We start from the raw sequence: 22,607 nt of genomic DNA, 5'->3' as shown, positions 1-22,607 counted from the left end.
TGTTAAACTAAAGTGAATTGAGCTCAGGTATAAACATGGTGTAGACACTGTGGATTGAGGTAAATGGGATTAATGCAACAGGCATGGGTTAGCCTGATAATAATTAATAGGGAGATAGTCAAACAGCAGTATTCCCTATAGATCAAAGCACTGTTCCGATGTAAAGCACAGTTGTGTGTATGATTATACAGTTTGGCTCGAACAGTATTTACTATGATATGAGCTCTGACCATAGCACAGCAGTGTTTGCGACAAAGATCTTGATGCTTTAATAGCAAGGTAATATAATATGCATACTGCAAGGTCCATTTGTTTTCCCTAGCTGTGAGGGGCTGGAAGATCTTAAGTATGTTTTCAGCTTCTGGGTTATTATATACGTTAATTATTGGTCCAAGAAACTTACAGGTGTAGTCTATTTAATAAGTGTATTTTTAAATGTCAGTGTGTGCCTTGAGCATAGGATAGGGGTTCAATTTCACTGAACGAGTGTGGACATTAAAATAAGTAAATAAGTGAAAAAAACTCTTTGTGAGCAAAGGGAGAGCTCATTCTGTATTCAAGGGTATAAGAGCAAGAACAGTAAATACAGTGGTCCCCATATAAAAAGTTAGCGTTTATCACATCCCAGTGACTGTGATTGTGCACTTATTCTCTATTATGAGCATAGAGGAATATTGCAGTATCCCAGATACCACAACATGTTAATTGTTAATGGATACTGAGCTGTTAATGGCAACTTCTGTGAGTCATTACTGCACTACAATGGACAGCACAAAATATGATTTACTGGAGGTTATGGAATACTCTACAGATTGTAATAAAATTTGGCATGTCACCAAGCCATATCCGGCAAATCATCAGTATTTGATTTCTGAATGGGTTCTTGTAACACCCACCACTCTCCTTTTTTTCTTAAAGAACCTCTCCAATCTCATGTATCTAAGGGAAATGCAATTACATTGCGCACACACGTTTGAAGCAAGAATAGACATACATTAAAGTATTAATTTTATAAAGGTACTGTTTTGTCACCAGGACTCAGCGAATTGGGGGGGTTGAAGGGAATAGGTTACAGAACGTTTTTGCCTCTGGATCACTGTTTCACCTCAGTGGGGTGGAATTATTATTATTTATATTGCAGTAGAGCCCTCTGGCCTCAGTCACGGACCATAATAAAAAATATAAATTTGAAAAAAAAGTGCTAACATGCTTTTAAAAGTGAGAGAGATGGACTGAGACAGGCGTCTGGGTTGTAAGGGAGCGGAGTTCTACATCCTAGAGGCCACCAGGACATAAACATCACTGCCTATTAACCTGAGACAAAATGGTAAGATCCCTAATGGGAGATGGGGTCTAAGCACAGATACCCACTGGAGCAAAACTCAAGAAAGAACTCTTGAACATAGCCAGGGCCTACACTGCTTTTAACTCCACCAGTGCCAGCTTGAAGTCAGTGTGTTACTCTGAACGCAGGTTGGAGTAATATGATTGTGGTTAACCAAAACAATGAGTAATCATGCGCTGAACTAGCAGCAAGCTGTGGACTTGGTCTGCTCTGCTGAGGGGGAATGACGCTAATTAAACATTGTGGTCATGAGGACATGACTTGCCGGTACCCAATTGGGTTAAACATTTAAAACCAGATTGACTGCTCAGACCTAGAACTTGTGATAGGTAGAGATCCATGAGTTCGGACATACACAACACAAGAACTTCACAGCCAGCACCATAGCGGAATGTTCTGTGAGCACAAAGCTGAAGACACTGCCGATGGGTGGAGGACTGACAGATACAAAGATGATACAAGACAAAGACAATATTAAAAACATAAATAATAATATTTTCTCTTTTTTTGTTAATAAATCGGAATCTCTCTCTTTGTTTTACAAAAGCCATATCCATATGAGTGTGAATCATACCTGAAAACACTGATATTCATTCTATTCACACAGAAGGCAGTAGTGGTTACACAAACCTTTACTTATTCTGATTTCGAATTCGGAGACACCTCCTTTTCAATGGTGGCTCCAGATCCTCTGGCCCTGTGCTGAGTATTGGCGTTGAGATTATACATGGTGCCATAGCAGTCTTTTCTGCTGGTTTTGGCACAGGCTGGATCACACAACCTGTCTTGGGCAGCATCCGCAAAGCATATGCATGGTCCTCATCTGCAGGGTTGTTAAGGTTGGGGTCTTGCTTGTCTCCCCCAGTGAGGGGCTCTTCCCCCATCTTCTTGCCAGCCTCTCCTTCTAGGTGGCAGTTTGATGCACAGTTGTTCTCCTTAACAGATTCCAACTCACTCACTGCTGGCTCTTCTTGAGGTTGAGGCTTTTTCTGCTCTGGGGATTGTTCTGAGTTCTTAGAACCCTCTGTGCTCTTTGTGCCATTCACAATGACATTGCAAACTGCTGCACTAGTTTCTAGTCCTGAAGTGCCAGAGGCCAGTGAGACAGGACCACAGTGAGCTGGGTGGCTGCAAGGTAACATTTTTGTTTCAATTGGGCTGCAATTGTCCCTGCAGTTGCTGCAGTTCCTTTTATCTGAGCTACTCAAAGCCAAATTTACAACACTGTTAGGTTCACGTTCAACTTTAACTTGAGCATGTAAAGCCCTGTGGATAACATTGTGTAGCCTAGACCTGTGCCCTACAGTTAGGTCTATCACACCATCCTGTGGACCCTGTAGTACACTGGAAAAACTAAATTTATTGTTCATTGGACTACTAGGTCTCACAGTCAAATCAACAACTTCATTTCTACTATGCTCCTGAACCACTTGAGCTTGATTTAAGGACTGGCCCGAACAGCTAGGTGACGAGTCGGAGGATTTAGAAGGCCCTTGCTTTGAATCTCTAGGGGACGTAGAATTATTTGTTGGCTTTGCCCCGGCTGCATCACTGGAGGTACTTGGAATGAAGTTTTCACCATTGCTGGAGAAGCCATTGGGGGGCTTGGAATCATTGATGTGAGGGATGGGAATTGGAATAGGGATAGGTACAGGCAAAGGAACAATGACAGGATATGGCACTAAGAGGGTTGGGGGTGGCACCAGTGGGGCAAGAGATGGCAATCCAAAGTTCATCATCTGTGGCATAGGCATAGGACCATTTGGCATCATGCTGACAGGGGGAAAGGGAAGGCTAGGTAAAGGAGCTCCGGGAGGGGGAGGCGGTAGTAACCCTGGGGGATTGCCAGGCATGGTAGGTGTTGTTGGGGGATGAATATGAGGTGATAGCATTGGCCTGTGCATGGGGCTGGAGGTGGGACCTATATTTCTGGGACCACCTGGTGGCGGACCAATTCCAGGAATCATTGGATTGGACAAAGGGCTATTAGGATTCGAGGCATGATGAGGTGGCCCTCGAATAAATGGTGGACGGATTTGCTGCATAATTTGCTGTTCCATGAATATGGGCAGAGGAACTGGCCCCCGGTTTGTCATCACCATGGGAGGACTTCGAGGTGGGACACCAATTGGAGGCACAATGCTAGCAGGTGGCTGAACAGAAACTGGTGGAATATTTGGATTCTCATTCATGGGAATAGGTTTGGGAACTGGCGTGGGGATTTTAGTGACAGAGCAGTTGGCAGTGTCAGATGGAGAGGCAGTGGTAGACGCTGATGGTCCAGGGCCTTGAATTTGGCCAGCTGCAGACACTGGGGATGGGGCCTTTCTCCGAGCATCTGCTAGCGGTATATTCCAAGAATCTGGAGTCAGCAGCTGTACCCCAGTACCTTCTGCTTTATTTTCGACTGGAGGATGTAATGTGCTGCACAGTCCAGCTGGAAGATTGGCCTGTGTCTCTTTGTAGAAAATGTCCATTTTGTACTGATTGAGACATTTTGCACTGCAGAACTGAAGCCTTCGTTCCCCGTCCCCAAAATCCAGATACTCTTTTGTGTGTCTTATGTGCTTACACCAGTCACATACCTACAACACAGTAACAAAATCAAAACAGGTAAGAAAAGTGATCTTCTCTTTTTGGTGTAATTTTAATAGTCATTTTTCAGTGCTTTCTAAATATCTGATTTATTTTTCTAACAGGGACAAATTAGAAACATTGTGTGAAAATTACATTTTTTTACGTCAGAATATAACTGAACTAAATGTCCCAAATTTTTATGGCCCTCCTATTCTTAACTCTGTCTTATACAGTACATTAAATATTATATATACATACTGTGGAGGAGATCCTCAGCTGCTGTAAATTGGCATAGCTTCACTGACTTCTTAGACGTAGCTTCTATGACAACTTAAGCCAGCTGAAGATCTGTGTGTATGTGTGTCTCTGTGCACATGCACACGTATGTGGCTATGTACCTAGATGGTACATAACCTACATGTTCTTTGACATGTTGAGTTGCTACACGATAAATACGATCAAGAAACAATTTGAAAAGGATTCCAGAAAGTTCCTCAAAAATGACTGCAAACAACGTCTGCTGAGCTACAGCACCTTGTAACGTTTTACATTATTAACTGTGTTAAATAATAAGTTGGAAAGGGAGACGTATTTTAAATGGTATCAAAAACCAAAAGCACCATACATCATTTGCTATGCGTTCCAAATAGAAACTTGGAAACAGTCGTGAAATCTGTGTAAGGTTCAGATATTCCCAACTTGTGATGTTTCGACAAGCTGGAATTATTTTCTGAGCTGTTTGCCCACTCTTTTCACTAGTCACTTTGTGTAAAACTTCTTGGCAGATGAAGTCTTATTTAGCAACTTTTCAAATACTATAGCAAAAACTTAGTATTACAGGCTTTTTCTTTTTTCCGTTTTATTCCTTTCTGCGCTATGACTGGTGTGGTGAAGGCATTGCCAATTTTTTTTTTTTAAGTAAGGATACAGAACTAATTAAGCTGTGAAAGGCTTTCTCAACTGTAAACCACTAGACACCAAAGTTCAAAAAATAGTCATTCTAGGCTTCAGAATCCATTACTTCAGAGAAATTATTGTGATTTCATTAACACATTAATTTTGCAACACCAACAGCTCTCACAGATGGTGAAGACATGATCTACAATTCAAATATGACTCTTGTTTGCACAAATGCCTTTCCTTCATATGGCATTTTAAACAAGAATTAATATGAGTAATCTTGCCATAGCTATAAACAGATAAACAGATGTCAGATTTTTCAGTGCCTTACTTTTTGACAGAATGTTACATACACAAGCCCTCCCACCATTTTTTGTCATTTACTTGAGTTCTCAAAATATTCCATACACGGAGACTTTAGCGCTCTCTATAATCAGTATGTTGAGCCTCTGACCATGTCAGAATACAGTACTATATTGGGTGTATTCTTACTTTTCCGAACAGCTTTTTTAAGATGACTGTCTTTACATTATATATATATATATATATATATATATATATATATATATATATATATAAATAAAAGAAAAGAATATCACTGTGAAATGGCAGCTTTAAAAACATAATTAATTTTAATAACTATTGGCCATATAAACAATTCAAAACAACATATGTCGGACATTTGATTACTCATCTCATTTAACTCTCAGCTTTCTTTCAATATAAACAGTGATGACATTTTAGTGTGTGTGTGTGTATATATATATATATATATTTAGTTATACTATTTTTTTTAGCTATGTAGCTCTTTGGTTATCCTTTAACCATTTCTCTCTTTCTCTTATGCACTGTCTCTCTCTCTTTTTATTCACTCATGAGGTTTTCATGTTGACTCAAAGATTTTTTAAAAGTATTAAACTAAATGATCCTTTGACTACTAAATCACCTCTGAAGTCTGGAAATCAATAGGCCAGATTGTCATCCGGAATAAACCAGTGTAGTTCTATAGAAGTCAAAAGCGCAACACTGATTTACACCACCTGAGGATCTGGCCATACGTAGCTTGTTATGCTCTATGCATTCTACATTCTCATTTCCACTGCATTGATCCAGACAAGAAAGAGAGTTTCACTGCACGTTACAAACCTTACAAATGTGGCAATCCCTTCAGAGCTGGAAAAATAAAAATGTAATGTCCTACAGTTCCAAAATAAACTGGTAAATTCATAACAAAAGCACCAACATAAAAGCCTTAGCTGGAAAGATGCACCCTTTGTAGGACTGTAAAATGATGTGTACTCACAGTGAATACAGCAGAACTCCTTCCTACTGTATAGGAAGTATTAAGGGGGAAGAACTGTTGGGTTTTATTAATTGTAATAAGAAGTAGTGAAATGCTGCCCAACTCTGGGTCACTTTTTGCCCTCTTCACATTCCCACAGAGGATACCTGCAAAATGGAGCAATTTTCTGAAGCAGAAAGAAAGCTGGGCACAAACCACAATTTCCCCATAGCTCCAGAAATCCCTTGTACTGAATGGGGAGCTGTGACAGGGGTGGGGAGCTGTGACAGGGGTAGATAGCTGCCAAGAGAGAGCTGAGGGATGGACTCAACATAGGTCATTATCCCCATTTCCTCAGACCAGCTGGGATTCCTACAGTGTACTGATTCCTTCGCTGGGATGGGCGTTCCTCACCCCCAAACGGGAGTAGCTGCCATGGAAAAGCACATAAGAGCTAAGGGAATGATAGTGACAAATGGGCAGATGGGGACTGGGAAGTAGTGCCAAGTATCGGGCATGTGCTCCAGTGCCCAAGGCCTTTGAGGCTCTTGGAACACCTAAGGCTTTGTAAGGCAATCCCCCACCGCCTCCATGGGGCCAAACCCTGTCCCCCAACAGGATGATCCGGTGAAACCCCACAAGCTGAACCTGAGGCTTCTCTGGCTTTTTCAGAGTTTTTCAGGAAGGAGAGAGAATTTGGCTCTGAGTCTGCACTTCAAGTTAATAGAAGCTTTTCCTCAGTAACGCTGGCAATATTTGGCCCAAGGTAATTTTTGATGTAGAGTTAGCCAAAATGGTATTCACATTCCATTTATAGAATTGGGTATAAGGGAGTAAGGTGCCTCCTTAATCTCCTGGGCAGGCTATACTCCCCATGGGCTATAGCATGGGAAGAGCGCTACTCCCTCTCCTGCACAGATAGGTAAGGAATACGCAGGCAATGAAGAGAACATTGATTCTGTCTCTACTCCCAACATACTTTTCAGCAGAGCTGAGCTAATGCAGAGGGGTTGTAATCTGCTACTGATCTAGACCAGCAGTAGAATACTTCCCCCTCCACCCAGTGGAGCAAGGGAGTAAACAGGACTCCACGCCACAACCTCCTCTCTGGTCTGCTCCTGGGATGCTGTAGCTATGTGCTGCCCCTTCTTCAGGGCACATTGTAAAGCGACAATCTACTCCTAAAGACTTCAAGACTGTAGGCAAAGAAATAATTGAGAAAAATAGGAAGGGATTAAAAAAAAAAAAGCTTCTTTATCTTTCTACTGAAGAGCTCAGTGGCTTTGGCTAAACAGATTAAAAGAAAAAATACAGCAGAAAACTCCTGGCATCTTTCTAATCGTTTAATTGTATTGGTTATCAGTTGAAGAGTTCACTGAAATACTTCAGTGTTTTATTGCTGTATTGATTTGTTTGTCTCCAATGGGTTCCTATGGCACCTGCAGCTAAACAAATATTTTCTCTTCTCTGCTAAAATATTTAGAAATCCTGCTTAGAAATTCTCTACTGATTTGTCCTGTTTTCAATCATTCACTGAGGTACCAGAAATGCTCAAGCCAGTCTGCCTCACTCACACATTGATCACAGCCCTTTCAGTATCTTTGATCTTTCAGATAAAATTAAAGGCACAAAAGCTAGATGCAATATTTCTATTCCTGTGAACATTCTAGATGGACCAATGTCTCATAATTATCTAACTGATTTTATGCAACATCCCAAAGTGATTAAGGTTAAGGTAACTGATACCTGCCTGTCTGAAATACTTTGTGAGGATGGGGAGGAGCGTGTGTGACTTTCTGGTAAAATTACATCCTAGAATATAATGCTAAAAATGGAGAAAAACAATCCTTCAAAGTGGGGGGAAATTACTGGAGGAGAAAAATGTCACTTAAGAATTAATGTATCAAGTCTGTCTTACAGGATTGATCATTTAAGATGAGGTCAATGAATTTATGATACCAGTGGCTATATCACTCAGGGTAATAAAAGAGAGCAATATCATTCATTTTACATCTAACTAATGACATGCTCAAAGTAATTACAGATTTCTTTAAGAGCCATTGCTGATTACTTAAGATGTGATAGCTAGGTGAAACATGTATATCTTTCAGTTCAATAAAATAACATTTTCCTATCTGTGAAATATACAGCAAGTGTCATTTAAAAAAAAAAAGGAACTTGCATTATGGATTGATCCTCTGTGTTATTTTTTACAAGCTGCTTGAAATCTGTGTGCCCTCTTTTCATTTTCATTTTCCTTTTTTATTACGTTATCCTTTCCCTTTATTGTACAGACAAGTGAGGAGTTAAGTTGCTGCAGAATGCTTTTTAACAGTTGTGTGTAAAATGCTGTAATCCTTATGCAGGCGAGTAGTCCCACAGTCCTCCGTGGGATTGCTCATGTGATTTAATGCTGCATGATCAAGTTCTTATGGCCCGATTCAATGCCGATGGAAGACAATGTAAAGACTCCCATTTACTTCAGTGGGCTTTAGATCAGGCCCTCAGTGCTAGCCTCTGCTTGCAATGAAATCAGTGGGAATTTTGCCATTGATTTCAGTAGGGTCAGAAGCAGGGCCAGAATATTTTCTAAGTAGCTGCACAGTGTTCTACAGATATAAAATTCAGTTCATCATGCTAACATAAAGGAATGCAAAGCAAAATGCTAAAATAATTATATATGTAACCTTTCCCAACAAACCATTTCCAGCTGCACTTTCTATTTGCAAATTTCTAATAAAAAGGGATGTGGGGCCGTCAAATTACTGCCTAATGAATAATGTGTGATAATGAAAATTATGGTGATGAATGGGCTGATCTTGCAAGGCACTCACTGCCTCTTGAGCGCCTTCATGTCCCTTTGAATATCCTTCCAGCATCAATCCCTAGATCCAACTAGAACATTTCATACCTCAAATGCCATAAGACCTGAATGACAGAAAGATCAGAAATGAGATAAATGCATATCCCATTCAACTGTAACACAGCAACCCTCAAGAAGATTAAATTTACCTTACTGGGGCATGTCCAATTCTAAACAACAGAATGAACATTTCCTTAAGTACATTTAATTTATTTATATTTTAGTGGCAGGGTGCCAATGTACTACTTATCAGCTCCAATGGCTTGATATCATTCACCCTTTTCCTGTGAAACGTGTGGCATTCTACACCACTAGACCACTCGGAAGACACTGCATCAGCAGAAACATTACTCTCTCTTGGTATGGGAACACCAAAAAAACCAGAGCTGTGGGATCCTATAACTCTTTCCATCTTGTATTTCTCCAGAACAGAAAGAAAGCTATTCATGTTGGCAGTCAAGCCTTTATTTTGATAGAAACATCCGAAGTGGAGTCCAAAATTTGCCATGAGGTTACCCACACAAGCACAATGTACATATTCTGCTGCTCTTAAACAGATATGCTTATAGCCCTGCGCACAGAACAATTAATACTTTAATCAGCTGTCAAATGCAGGAGTGAAGTTCATCCATTAGTGTAGCCCACCACTAACCTCTGGGCCATAATCTAGTATCAGACACTATTACATTAAGAAACACATTTGCTAAAACCGCTCTGTCTTTGGAGATATTTGCATCAGCCTAAGAGAAATCACACATTAGTAACACTCAGACAACACAGCCACAATTAAAAAGAGTATCCAGGCATTATCCCATGCTTCCACAGTATTTTGCATCAATGGCAGCTCCATTGTAGAGCTTAGAGAGACAGAAGAAAGGGACCAAAAAGAAAAGGAGTACTTGTGGCACCTTAGAGACTAACCAATTTATTTGAGCATAAGCTGGCCTAGTCTGTAGACAATTCTGTGGCTCCAGAATCATAGAGATCAACAGAGCCTGCTGCAGTGGGCTCTAAATGTTACTATTGTTATTTATTATTTGTAGTGCAATAGTCCTCTAGAAGCCCTGGTCGTGGATTGGGGCCCTATTGTGCTAGGCACTACACACATATAACATAAATACAGTGCCCCAAAGGGCTTTCAATCCGAGTGAAATCCTGGTTCCACTGAAATCAATAGGAGTTTTGCTGTTGACATCAATGGAGCCAGGATTTCACCCTAGCTGCATACAACAAAGATACAGGGGGAGCACAAGGTAACGTGTAAATGTAGTTAAATGTGTGATTTTATTCCAAAATACTTTGACAGGCTATGAAAGTTCTGCTTTTCTGCTTCTCCAAAACGAGACGATGAGTAACAAAACTTCCTTCCTTGGTCAGGGAAACACGTATACTGATTTCAGTGTGTGATTGTCTAAGTAAGGCCCTCTGGATTGGGTCCTTACCAAACATGGCAACAGCAAAAGGCTGCAGCCTGTCAAAGTATTTTGGAATAAAATCACACATTTAACTACATTTACACGTTACCTTGTGCTCCTCCTGTATCTTTGTTGTATGCAGCTAGGGTGAAATCCTGGCTCCATTGACGTCAACAGCAAAACTCCTATTGATTTCAGTGGAGCCAGGATTTTACTCGGATTGAAAGCCCTTTGGGGCACTGTATTTATGTTATATGTGTGTAGTGCCTAGCACAATAGGGCCCCAATCCACGACCAGGGCTTCTAGAGGACTACTGCACTACAAATAATAAATAACAATAGTAACATTTAGAGCCCACTGCAGCAGGCTCTGTTGATCTCTATGATTCTGGAGCCATAGAATTGTCTACAGACTAGGCCAGTTGGGTGAGGTGCCTCTAGCATCTCCACCCAGCCACACAAATCCTGTGTTGGTGCCTGCTAATTTCATTCTGGTCAGGCACCAGGTTGTGCCCCTTGTCTGCCTTTTCCTCCCACTCACAGGAAGGTTCTAGCTGTTTCCTTTGAGCATGCCCCATGCTGCATAAGATTGCCTGAGCTATGAGAAGTAGCTACCCAAGCAGCTGGGCTTCTGACAGGAAGAATGAATCCTGAATTCTACAGGCCAGTTTTCCTGCTCTCATTAAGTTATTAAATAATCATCCTGGAAGCTGAACTTGCCAACACTGCTCCAGTTATATGTACCCTGCAGATTTTCTAAACCCCACTTGGCCTTGTATCCTGCCCTCCCATTCCCACCCATAGTTGCCTTTCCTTTAACCCAAATCAGGGCCCCAGCTCCTTCCCTCTACCTCCCCACACAATGCTACCGTCAACTATCCCAGAACATACAAAGAGAGGAGGCAGAGGCCTCTCTCACCCTTTCACAGTAGCCAGAAGGGCCACCACCCTCTCACCCACATCTTCCCAGCAACCAAGAGGGAGTCTGGTCATACGTTTTTCAACAAGGCCCCCGATTTTTGCATTCTGCCAATACTGGATCCTGCAGCAAACTAGAAGGTAGGAGGTGGCACACAGAGAACTGTTCACATACACAAGTGTCTAGTAAATATTCAAATGAGTCAGAATCAGGACTGTTGCATATAATTCAATACACCTCCTTGTTTTTCAAATATTTTCCTATGCACAGAATAGCAAGTATACTGCAGAACCAATTGTGCTGCAGAAATTGGGGAATCTTGCCACAGAATTAGGTACAGCATGCCACAAAGTACAGAAGGCTCTGACCAGGTGGCCCTCTGGGCTATGTATGGTGCCTTCACAGCAGGCTCTTGAGGAGACAAATTGTCCTCTCTGATGGACAAAAAGCAGCCCTACTTACTCAGGAGTTACAGAGCAATTGCGCAGAAAGTGCCATGCACCGCTCAAAAGGAGAAGCATGTGGGCCCGTGGGATGTCTGTGGGGGGAAGCCTATTTTGCATGTGAGAGGTGTCTCAGCTGCTCACCATAATCAGCAGTGAAGGGTCTCCAACCCCAAACTAGAGAAGAGTGTTAAGAAGTCCCACTGCTGTTGTAGAGGTCGTCATCGACCAAAGTGAAGGCTCTCCTACTCCCCATCACCACTGGGATTTGGAGGAGTGAAATGGCTAAAGCCTTTGCTATAATGGGCCCCTTATTTTCTCCCTGGCTGAGTTCTGCTATGGAGCTGCCAGCCAAGATAATATCTCTTGGCCCGATAGCTCCTTTAAAATTCTTCCGCAGCTGACTGAACCCAGGCCCATTTTGATGTATCAGGGAGACATTCACCAAAGTTATTCCCATGAGCCTGACTGTCATAGAAGGAAAGTCTAAGAGGGAAGTAACTTCTTCTTGGTGAATTATGGTACCACAAATAAGACACGTGGTGCTGGATGCTGCATGTGCCTGCACTCAGGCAGATCCACTTGCATGACCCAACCCTTAGATTATAAACTCTTTGGGCCAGGGGCCATCTCTTATTCCTGGAGGAATTCTGCGCCACTGCGCATATGCAGAATTCATGTCCCCCACAGATTTCTTTGCTTCCCCGCAGAAAAATGACTTTCTGATAGGGAAGCAAAGGGAAGCTGCAAAAGCAGTCACAGACCACTCCCTAGCTGTGCACGTACATCGTTTCAGGTACCCAGAGCAGCCGTCAGAGAGGTAAATCACCACAGGGCTGGGAACACCCCAGCCAGTGGCTCCTACCCTGAGCCGGGATCAGCTGCTAGTCCCAGCTGGGCTGGAGGCAGGAAGTACAGGACTTCCTCTTCCTCTGCAAGGAGTGGCTGGGGTTGTGTCAGACCCACCCCCAGAAACCTCCCCCTGCTGCAGGAAGCTCAGTATCCTCCCCTGCTCCCTGCCCCCATCGCTCCTCAGCTGCGGGGGGAGGGGTCACTGTATGGGGAGCTGCTCCCCATCCGCCCAACCCCTGTGTCTCTGGACCTCCCAAACCCAGGCACCCCTGCCAAGCCTCACCCTGTACACCCAGAACCCCGCTAGCTCTCCATACCCCATTGAACCTCAACCCCTGCATCTGGAGACCCTGCACCCAGACCCGCTGCCTCTGGACCCCACCCCTGCACCCAGACCACCCCCACTGAGCTCCCTGCACTCAAACCCCTACCCTGATGCCCCATCACCTGCACCACCTTGAGCCCCTACATCCAGACCCCCACCCCACTGACCCCCAATTAGCTGCACCCAGACCCCCACCCCACCAAGCCCCACTCCCCCAGCACTCAGACCTCCCTGCTGACCCCCATGCCCAGACCCCTCTGCTGAGCCCCAACCACTTTCACCTGGAAGCCCCTGCAGGGTCCCATTGCCCCTGCACCTGGAAACCCTCCCTCCCCCCCCCCCCCCGCAAGCGAGCCTCTGTGCATCCAGATCCCCCCACACCTAGACACCCCACTGAGCTGCCTGCACCAGATTGTCCCACACAGAATCCTCTTACCCCACACCTGGATCCCCCCACACTGAGCCCCTCCACACTTGGATCCTGCCTGGTTGAGCCTGCCTACCCCACACCTGGTGCAGAGGAGCAGGACCCCATGTTTTTGGGGCAGGTCCAGGCCTTGTGCTGTGTCAGGATTGGGTGCAGCCTCACCACTGAGTCTGTGTACCTGAGGTAAGAGGTGGGGAGGCTGCAGGGTGATCTCCCACCTTTGTGCAACCAGTAGCCTGTGCTCCCCACTGCCATGCTGACAAATAAAACTTGCAGAATTTTAAAATATAGTGCACAGAATTTTTAATTTTTGGTGTAGAATTTTTTTTTTTTTTTGGCGCAGAATGTCCTCAGGAGTAAGAATCTCTTCATTTATGTGTGTGTACACACACAAGCAGCTAGCACAAAAGGAGCCCAATGCCCTTATCATGCTCTATCAGACAGTATCACAATGCAAATAATAATAACTCTGAATTTTGTGCTGGCACTTCATCCACGACCCTAGGCACCTCACTCGAGGATTCTAGTTTAAGGCTGCATTTGTGATAGGTGTCAAGTCAAATTGGAAAGATGCCGTTGAACTGTTCGTAAACAAACATGCAGCAGTTTGACTGACAGAAAGATCACTCCAGCACACAAGAATTTCCTTTCAGCGTTTTCTGATTCCGATGAAAAATAAGTATTAAGCATTACAAACTAGGGCACTTAAATATATTTGTCAGTTGCTGTTTGTATAGCTTGCCCCGTATTGCTGAGGGACTAGAGCTTGCGAAGGTGTTTGCTCAGGTGAGCTGGGTTGGAGAGATGCAGAGGAGAGGAAGACGGGGTGAACATGCTCAGCCCAGAGACAACAACAAATAAAATTGAGGGAATAATAAAAAACCAGGATTTTTCCATATAGCTGACCTGTAATTCATAGATTTCTGTTTATTTTAATGATGTTTTATTCTTTCTCAGTGAATTTAGTTATTATGAAAGGTGCTAGACTAACAACCCTGGAAATTTAAGTCTCCTAGTCATTGATAGGACAGGTACAGCCTAGCCAGTGGCAGCTCAAGGCTTCCTTTCCATAGCCGGTGGATATGTCTCAAACCTCAGCTAAAGGGAGCAACCCTAAGGGAGAGAGGGCTGTTCAGACTCTGTACCCAGCCAGCTTTTGGCTTCTCGGCTGAGGCCAATAAAGAAGGGTGGCAATTATGGTAGGGTGTGTGTGCATGTTTGTGTGTGTGTCTGTATTCCCTCACTAGGAACCACACTGAGGCCACTAAGACGGCATAGCTTCAGTGGAGCTATGCTGATTTATGCCCACTGACAATCTAATCCAGAATGTCTGTTTAATATAATGAAGTGGTTAAACGTATTTGTGCATAGGTATATAACTAATGTTTTTAAAAGTATTTGCCTGCTGGAATGCTATTTCAGCTATTTTCCTACTGTTATCTATTCAGTGACATGAATTACTTTTATTATAAGAATCTGAATGTGTGGCATATCTTCTCAATGTTGGTATGTAACCCAAGAACTCCCATCATGTAACTAAGGCCCTGTGTACATTACAATTACTACCAATTCACAGAACCTGGTTTCAACACGAGTGTAACCAAGCCCTCTGACTCAGCTGTAATTAAAGTGAGATATGGCCTGAAGTCTTGTCAATACTATGAGTTCAACAGTTCTGGCAACAGGCATATTCTAAAGCAGTCATTCAGCACAGTTCTCCATACTTGATCACCATTTTCCAACACGGTGATTGCAAGAGAGATTGTAGCAGGGTTTCCCTGTCCAGTGAGGTTAGGGATATTTTTTAAATAACCATTTCAGCTGAAATACTGCTATAAAAGGATCGTAAGGCAGGTTCTAGCGTGCTTTAGGAATGTGGTTATAATACAGTTTGAAATCATATTAGGTGTGAATGCAAACATGTTATTACATTATTTGTTGCTTTGCATGAAACAGTTTACAAGATAGAACATTGCAGAGGCCTGTAATTTAAAACTGTCCTGTGACAATTTAAAGTCTAGATCAGGGTAGGCAACCTAAGGCACGCATGCCAAAGGCGGCACGCAAGCTGATTTTCAGTGGCACTCACACTGCCCGGGATCCTGGCCACCGGTCCTGGGGGGGGAGGGAGGCTCTGCATTTTAATTTAATTTTAAATGAAGCTTCTAAAACATTTTAAAAACCTTATTTTCTTTACATACAACAATAGTTTAGTTATATATCATAGACTTATAGAAAGAGACCTTCTAAAAACGTTAACATGTATTACTGGCTCGCGAAACCTTAAAATAGAGTGAATAAATGAAGACTCGGCACACCACTTCTGAAAGGTTGCCAACCCCTGGTCTAGATACTACATTGTATACTACACAGACATACATTTTAAAGAGGAAGAATATAAGGATTGATTTTTTTTTTCTTTCTCCTCATTTTATATGACTCCCATGTCCTGTTGGTGATGTGACTATCCTCTCTCTCTTCTCTTCAAATCTTTACCACAGTTTTCTGAGAGGAGAATACTGGGTCATTTAAATATGAGACCCACTCTGTCTCCATTTTTCATTCCAATTAGGCAAAAGTCTATGCTACGTGAAGCATAAGGAGAGAATAGAGCTATTTGGTAATTAATGGTTAATGATAAATTGATTTCATTTTTGAATGACTGCACTTGTCATTTGTGGTATTTAAAACATACTCTATTCAAAGCCCTTGTGTTTCTTTATTTCCGGGGGGGGGAGCTCTTTTAATGTTTCCAGTCAAAAGCAATGAATGTAAGCTATGCAAATGCCCAGTGGAAATCTAGGTTGGTTCTTATTTCATCACAATGGCTGCATATCTGATTTTGTATATAAACAGCTGAACTCTGTTTTTTCAACTCCAGTCTGAGGCTTTGAAACTGAAGTAAGAACTTGGGATCTGAAACTGCCGGTGAAGCTCACAGTATTTGGAAAGCAAGACTTCAGGGGAAATGAATGTAGTGTGTAGTGGCATTCACCAAGAAGAAAGCACCAGAAATCTTCCTATCTAAAATATTACAGAATGCAATTAGTAATGGCATTTAAAGCTTACTCTTTCATGTGAGGCTGATATACTTCTAGAAGGGAAAATATCCTAAAAAGAATAAAATAATAATTTTCTGAAGATGTAGAGATAGATGGGCGGGAGGCTGCAGGATGAGGGAGGGTGGTTAAATACTCTCAACAGGACAACTTGGCAGGCAGAGTGACCAAGTGCTAGAATGATTTTGAAGTCTGTCTCCTGCACTGGAAGAGTCGAAGAAAATTGTACAAGTGCTGCTCTCAGGCTAGCTTGGCAGAGTGCATGCAATTTACATCACTCTTCTTTGCCTCTTAGATGCTACTCTTTGAAACTGCACTGTGGACCAAAATGCATATCACAGCATTCAGCCTGATTAACTGGCCTCCATGCTGGTTGGTTCCCCAGGATTTGAGGGGAAGGAATCCTCCCTCTGGGCTGTGGATGAACAGAGGAGCCACTCCGTAGCTCCTCCTGTAGTAGCCCCTATGGCTGTTGCACTTCCTTCCCCAAGGAGACTTGGACAATGGGACTTATTTCTTACTTGTGAATCCATGGCCCTGTGCTAGGATATAGATATTCAAGCCTGTCTGTAAAGGCCTATACTCTAAGAATGTAGGTATATTTTTATCATTTAGCTAGTAATAGAGGTGTACAAGAAAGAATCTGTGTAAGGGCCTTCTCTCACTGTGACAGTCTGAGGCCCTGTTCTTAGGCCAATGCCTTTGGCTAAGCAGCAGAGGCAGCCATAAGCTGGGAAGCGAACGGTCACATCCTCACATTCCAAACTAGTGAATATGGGGCTGTTAGGAAGGTGATCTGATCTGTCACCTCCAGAGAAAGGGAAGATCCTAGAAGATGTAAAAGGAAATTTAGGTTGATAGTTTTCTGTCTGGTAAGAACTCACTTATCAATAGACACAGCTGGGAAACCCTTATGTCTTTATAGATGTAGTTGTGAAATCCTCACTTCTGTATTGTTTTGTCATTATAGTTCCCACTTTGCTATTGTTTATTTGCATGGTCTCTGTCTGGTTCTGTGATTGTTTCTGTCTGCTGTATAATTAATTTTGCTGGGTGTAAAATAATTAAGGTGGTGGGATATAATTGGTTAGCTAATCATGTTACAATATGTTCGGATTGGTTAGGTAAATTTCAGTAGAATGACTGGTTAAGGTATAGCTAAGAATATTACTATATAAATTAGGGGCAAACAGGAAGTAAATTGGGATTCGAAAATAAGGAAGAAGGAACTTGGATTTAAGCTTGCTGGAAGTTCACCCCAATAAACACTGAATTGTTTGCACCTTCCGACTTTGGGTATTGTTGCTCTCTGTTCATGCGAGAAGGACCAGGGAAGTGGGAGAGTGAAGGAATAAGCCCCCTAACACCTTGGCCTATCCCCTGAGGAGCAGGTTATAGGCAAATCATACAGAGCACAGTTCTACAGCACAGAGGAGTTCAGAGTCCCTGTACAGTCTCCTAGCATCCTTACAGGGACAGGGCAGAATTTCCCCCTCTGAGAAACACAATCTCCAGCCTACCCATCCAGCCACTTACACACTCACTTTAAAACTTATTTTGGAAACATCCTAAAGAAATGATCATTCCATTGTCGGATTTGATGTGTTTGTAAGATGAGAGGCTAGAAAGACATATGGCATAAAGAGACTAGAGGGAGAGGGAAAGTCAGAGCTGCTAAAAAGGGGGTTCCCTCTGATTAGCAGTTTTTGTGATTCAGACACTAGCCCACAAGGAACTAGACCAAGGGTAGATTTTTTAAAAACACCTAAATGACTTAGGAGCCTAAGTCCCACTGAAAGTTAATGAGACTGAGGCTCCTCCATCATTCAGGCACTTCTGAAAATTTTACCCTCCGGCCTTCAACTTAATTCATGTGGGTCAACTACAGTTTTGCCATTGACTTCAACGAAACCAGGGTCAAGACCTTTCATTCTGTATGTTATTAAAGTTTCCTTTATCAAAACATTCATACTCACCAGCATGAAATTTAGCAGGGAAAAACTAAGGGACTAGAAACAACAGTTAAATTACATAGGTGTAGCTCTCCGTGTTTCTGAACTACTGTAACAGCTTCCTAAAACTGGTGATTTTCCTTTCTGATCTGTAAGCCATTTGCACCACAAGGAGACCATTGTTTCCTCATGAAAACAGCATGAACTTTTGCCTCAAACTGCTGCTACTGCAGCCTTTCAAAATATCAAAAGCGAGGAACATTTTAAGCACCTTGAGAACATGACAAAAATTGTCGACTTTGAATACTCATGAAATAAAATGAAAGAAGGTCACAGAGTAACAGCTGGAAAAACATTTCTGGAGTCTATAAAGCACTCCTCCACCACGTGCAATGCCTGCAACTGCTCTTGTGCAGGAGTGGAAAGACATACTAAGAAAAATCCCCAGAAAATAGAGGAAACTCATTTCTTTATTCAGGATGAAGTTCACAGAGATGTCCTTGCAAGGCTCTCTAACCACATATGTCTCTGCTGCTCTTCTATAGGAGTCAGCATGGGTGGATGGCTGTGCAAGGGTACTTCTTCATTCCCTGGGCACTGAAAACGTGGGGCTCCATATCAGCCCTGGTTTGGAGCAGCTGTTGGGGCCATCCACGGGGGAGGCAACTGATCTGCACTTATATGGGTCCCGCAGCCCCAAACTCCTACAGAAGGGGCATGAAGACTTAGCAGCTGCTATTCCAGATAATAGGACTGAATATCAACTGCAGAAGGTCTGTATTGCAGCCCCAGAGTTGACCAGTGGGTTGAGTGGGACTCTATATTTGCTATTCCTTGCTGAATTCTCTGCACCAAGCCCCAGTAACCAGGAAGGGGAAGTGAATTTCACCCTAAGAGTAATTAGTGTTGAAAATGTATTAGATCATTTTGAGAACTGGGAACATTGCTAAAAATGGGGAAATTGGAAGGTAAAAGGGGACGCAGCCAACTTACTAACTCCAAATTGTTTAATGGATGGCTGAGAGCTCACCACAGGACAAACACTGAAACCTAACAGTTTTGTAGTGTCAAATTTTTAGATAATATTAGAAAGCTGATAAAAGATTTTTTATTCTGTAATTAATTTACTCCTTTAGTCAGCACCTGAATAAACATGTTCTCCCTCCTTTCAGTATAAAACTTTACTCTGGTCCTACAGCAATATAACATTTTGAGATGGAAAAAACCCCATGTGGCTCATCTGTCTAGAATTTATACCTTGTAATATCTTTTTCTTCTATGTATTTTTCTCTAATATTTTCTTTTTTATTTCCAAGTGAATATAAAAATAACAATCCCTTCTTCAGTATGTTTCCAATATCCCATGAGATGGTTGACAGGAATATAAATGTAATAATGAGGTGGTTTGAGGGGCAGGTTAATGTTTTTTGCTCTCACATGATGCTTTTAGCCTTAGGCTTTGCTTCAGGCTAATACCACTTTGTCTGGGCCAAAATCACCAATGAACACCCATTAAATCAGTCAAACTTAAATCTACTGTTTACTGAGTGTGGTGAATAATACTGTAATCTAAGTCTGAAATATTGTAGGTCCATAGAATAATAAATGGAAATGTAAGTCAAGACCTTGATAAATCTTTGTGATTTATCAGTAATGAAGAATTCTGGGCCTAATTCTCCCATCACTTGCACCAGGTTTATACTGGGTGTAATTCTCATTGACTTCAGGGCAATTACTTCTGATTTATCCCAGTGCAAGTGAGAGGCTTGTGCAGAGCAGACTCTGGGTGCAGTTAACTGTAATTCCATCTACCTATTTAAGTTGGGGATCTTCAAACCTTATTAGTATTACTTAATATTTGTATTGCAGTAGTGCCTGGAGGCCAGGGCTAGGCATGGTACAAACAGACAACATTTTCATGGTGTGGACCACAACTCAAGAGAGTCTCTTGTAGTATACCTCACCTCCACACGAGCACAGACCATGTCCCCTCCCATTCCAAGCATATAACAACTCGGGGGGGAATATAGCAGTTGCATTTGTGGAAGATAAATATTGGGAAGTTATTTAATGTATTTTTAGTAAAACTTGTTGAAAGTTGTTGACATTTTTCATGACCAAGCTTTGCTATTTTTCAACCTGCTAATAGAGTAGTAGTTCAGCTCCTTCCAAAATTGGACCATCAAGATTAGACATTTTGAGAACTATTGAACTAGATTCTTACAATGGTGCCCATCTTCATGTTGCCTTAGCACCAGCTACAAAGCATAAATAGAAAGCCCGTGCTCTAAGGCCCTCTTTAATTTTGAACAACAGGGACCTGATCCAAAGGCTTCCACTGGTTTGAACAAGTTTTGGATCAGGCCTCAGAACTGTCACAGTGCCTTGCATGATGGGGTGAAAAGTGGGAAATAATACACTTGTGTCCAATATTTTGAGGCTGCATATGCGTATGAAAGGATGTAAAGCAGAAAAATGTCTTTGACCAGCCCAGCGGAAGCATTCTGGATCTCTCCAGTTTCTTTTGCATGTAGGCCCCAATCCAGACTGACCGCCATCACAACGAGAGCTGTATGTATAGACTCACAGACTTTTAGAACCTCACCCACCCACCCTTGTAATAGATCCATAACCTCTGGCTGAGTTACTGAAGTCCTCAAATCATGGTTTAAAGATGTCAAGTTACAGAGAATTCACCATTTACACAAATTTAAACCTACACGTGACCAATGCTCCATGCTGCAGAGAGAGGTGAAAAAACGCCAGGTCTCTACCAATCTGACCCGGTAGAAAATTACATCGCAACCCCAAATATGGCGATCATATAGAGTCCCTCTAGCCCCGCTTCCCAGTCTCTTAGCATAAAATCAGCATTTGAGACAATCCTAATCTATAAATGGACTATCCTCACGTTTGGACTCTTTTCCAAGTGAACAACTCATAATTAAGGCTACAATTTAATCATGGGTATTTTTAGTAAAATTCCTGGACAAGTTATAGGAAGAAACAAAAAATCACGGGCCCCGTGACCTGTCCATGACTTATACCATAAACACCCCTGATTAAATCTTAGGGAGGGCTGCTGGGGGGGAAACCCGGGGGCCCACTGCGGGAGAAAAGCCTTGGGAGGGGGAATGCCCCAGGGGCCCATGGCACCCACTGCTGGGGGGAACACCCCGGGGGGCCCGCCAACGGCGGTGGGAGAGCCCCGGGGAGCCAGCGGCTGCTCTGACCATAGATATGGGGAGGGAGAAGAAGGTAAATACCAGGGCAGAGTATTTACCCAACCTGCATACTCTCAAATTAGAAAGGGAAGTAGAAGAGAAGGAAAAAAGGAAACATCAATGAAGTTCTCTGCAGTAGGGAGGATTTCTGATGTTCCCTAGCATGACTGGGATGGTTCCTAACTAAACCGATCACTAAAAAATTCCCCTTTTCAATAAATGTACTGAATGTATGAAATGAGAGATTATGAAGGTGAAGGACTAAGAGCACAGCAGAGCCAACCATATTGTAGGTAAGTGTTTGTGCTTCCTTACAAACCTTTGCTAATGAACCTCTATTCTTTCTGGCAATACCCTTCTTAGTAGTCTGGGCTTCCTCTGAGCAGAATGAGCATTGTGCCATGTATTCTGTGTCATGGTGACAAACGTCAATAAGGTCTAGATTTATTTGTGACCTAACTGGCAGGTTGCAGAGCGGACACATTGGTCTATTAATGCCCTGCCCCACCTAGTGCCAATAGCAAATCTTCCTCTGAGCTCAACCATTTGCTGTCTTTGTTCAGGTAATGGAGAAATATGTATTTCTCTTTGGTAATTTACCCACCCATTTCCCATGCAGGTGTGGACAGGGAATTTATGACTCAAAATCTCTCTAGGCCTTTCTATTCAAACTAAAATACAGAGAAATATTTCTTTTTCAGAAACTTGTTATTTATTTATCCCACTGTTTTAAGAAAGTTATAATCACTGGGTTGTACCAGACATACTGCTGTTTACATAATATCACATAAAGGGCCAAGATCTACTCTGGTTTATACCAGGGTAAATCTGGAATGACTACTGAGGTCAACGGAGTTACTCCAGATTTACAACAATGTAACTGAGAGCAGAATTTGGCTGAAAATATGCACTTCTGACCAAGCAGGGCATATTATACTACAAGGCAGCCAGACATACAGTTTGGCAAAGAACATAGCTACAAAAAAACCTTTGTCATGCATTATGTTACCATATACGGCACACA

General features: G+C 42.4%; 1 protein-coding gene across 2 annotated transcripts in view; it reads right to left on the bottom strand.

Annotated features, from left to right (window-relative positions):
- The window catches only part of LOC102931073 (sine oculis binding protein homolog), a 133,662-nt gene that overhangs the window by 14,850 nt on the left and 96,205 nt on the right, over nt 1-22,607 (bottom strand). For both annotated transcript variants that reach the window (XM_043542749.1, XM_043542750.1), the window contains one exon: nt 1,920-3,930. In XM_043542749.1, the coding sequence (XP_043398684.1) occupies nt 1,978-3,930 (1,953 nt within the window). In that variant the 3' untranslated portion in view covers nt 1,920-1,977. The remainder of the gene's footprint in view (nt 1-1,919; nt 3,931-22,607) is intronic.

The sequence above is a fragment of the Chelonia mydas genome, chromosome 3, assembly GCF_015237465.2.
Source record: "Chelonia mydas isolate rCheMyd1 chromosome 3, rCheMyd1.pri.v2, whole genome shotgun sequence".
Lineage (NCBI taxonomy): Eukaryota > Metazoa > Chordata > Testudines > Cheloniidae > Chelonia > Chelonia mydas.
Note: the sequence above shows the minus strand (reverse complement) of the source record. Positions and strands in the feature narration are given on the sequence as shown.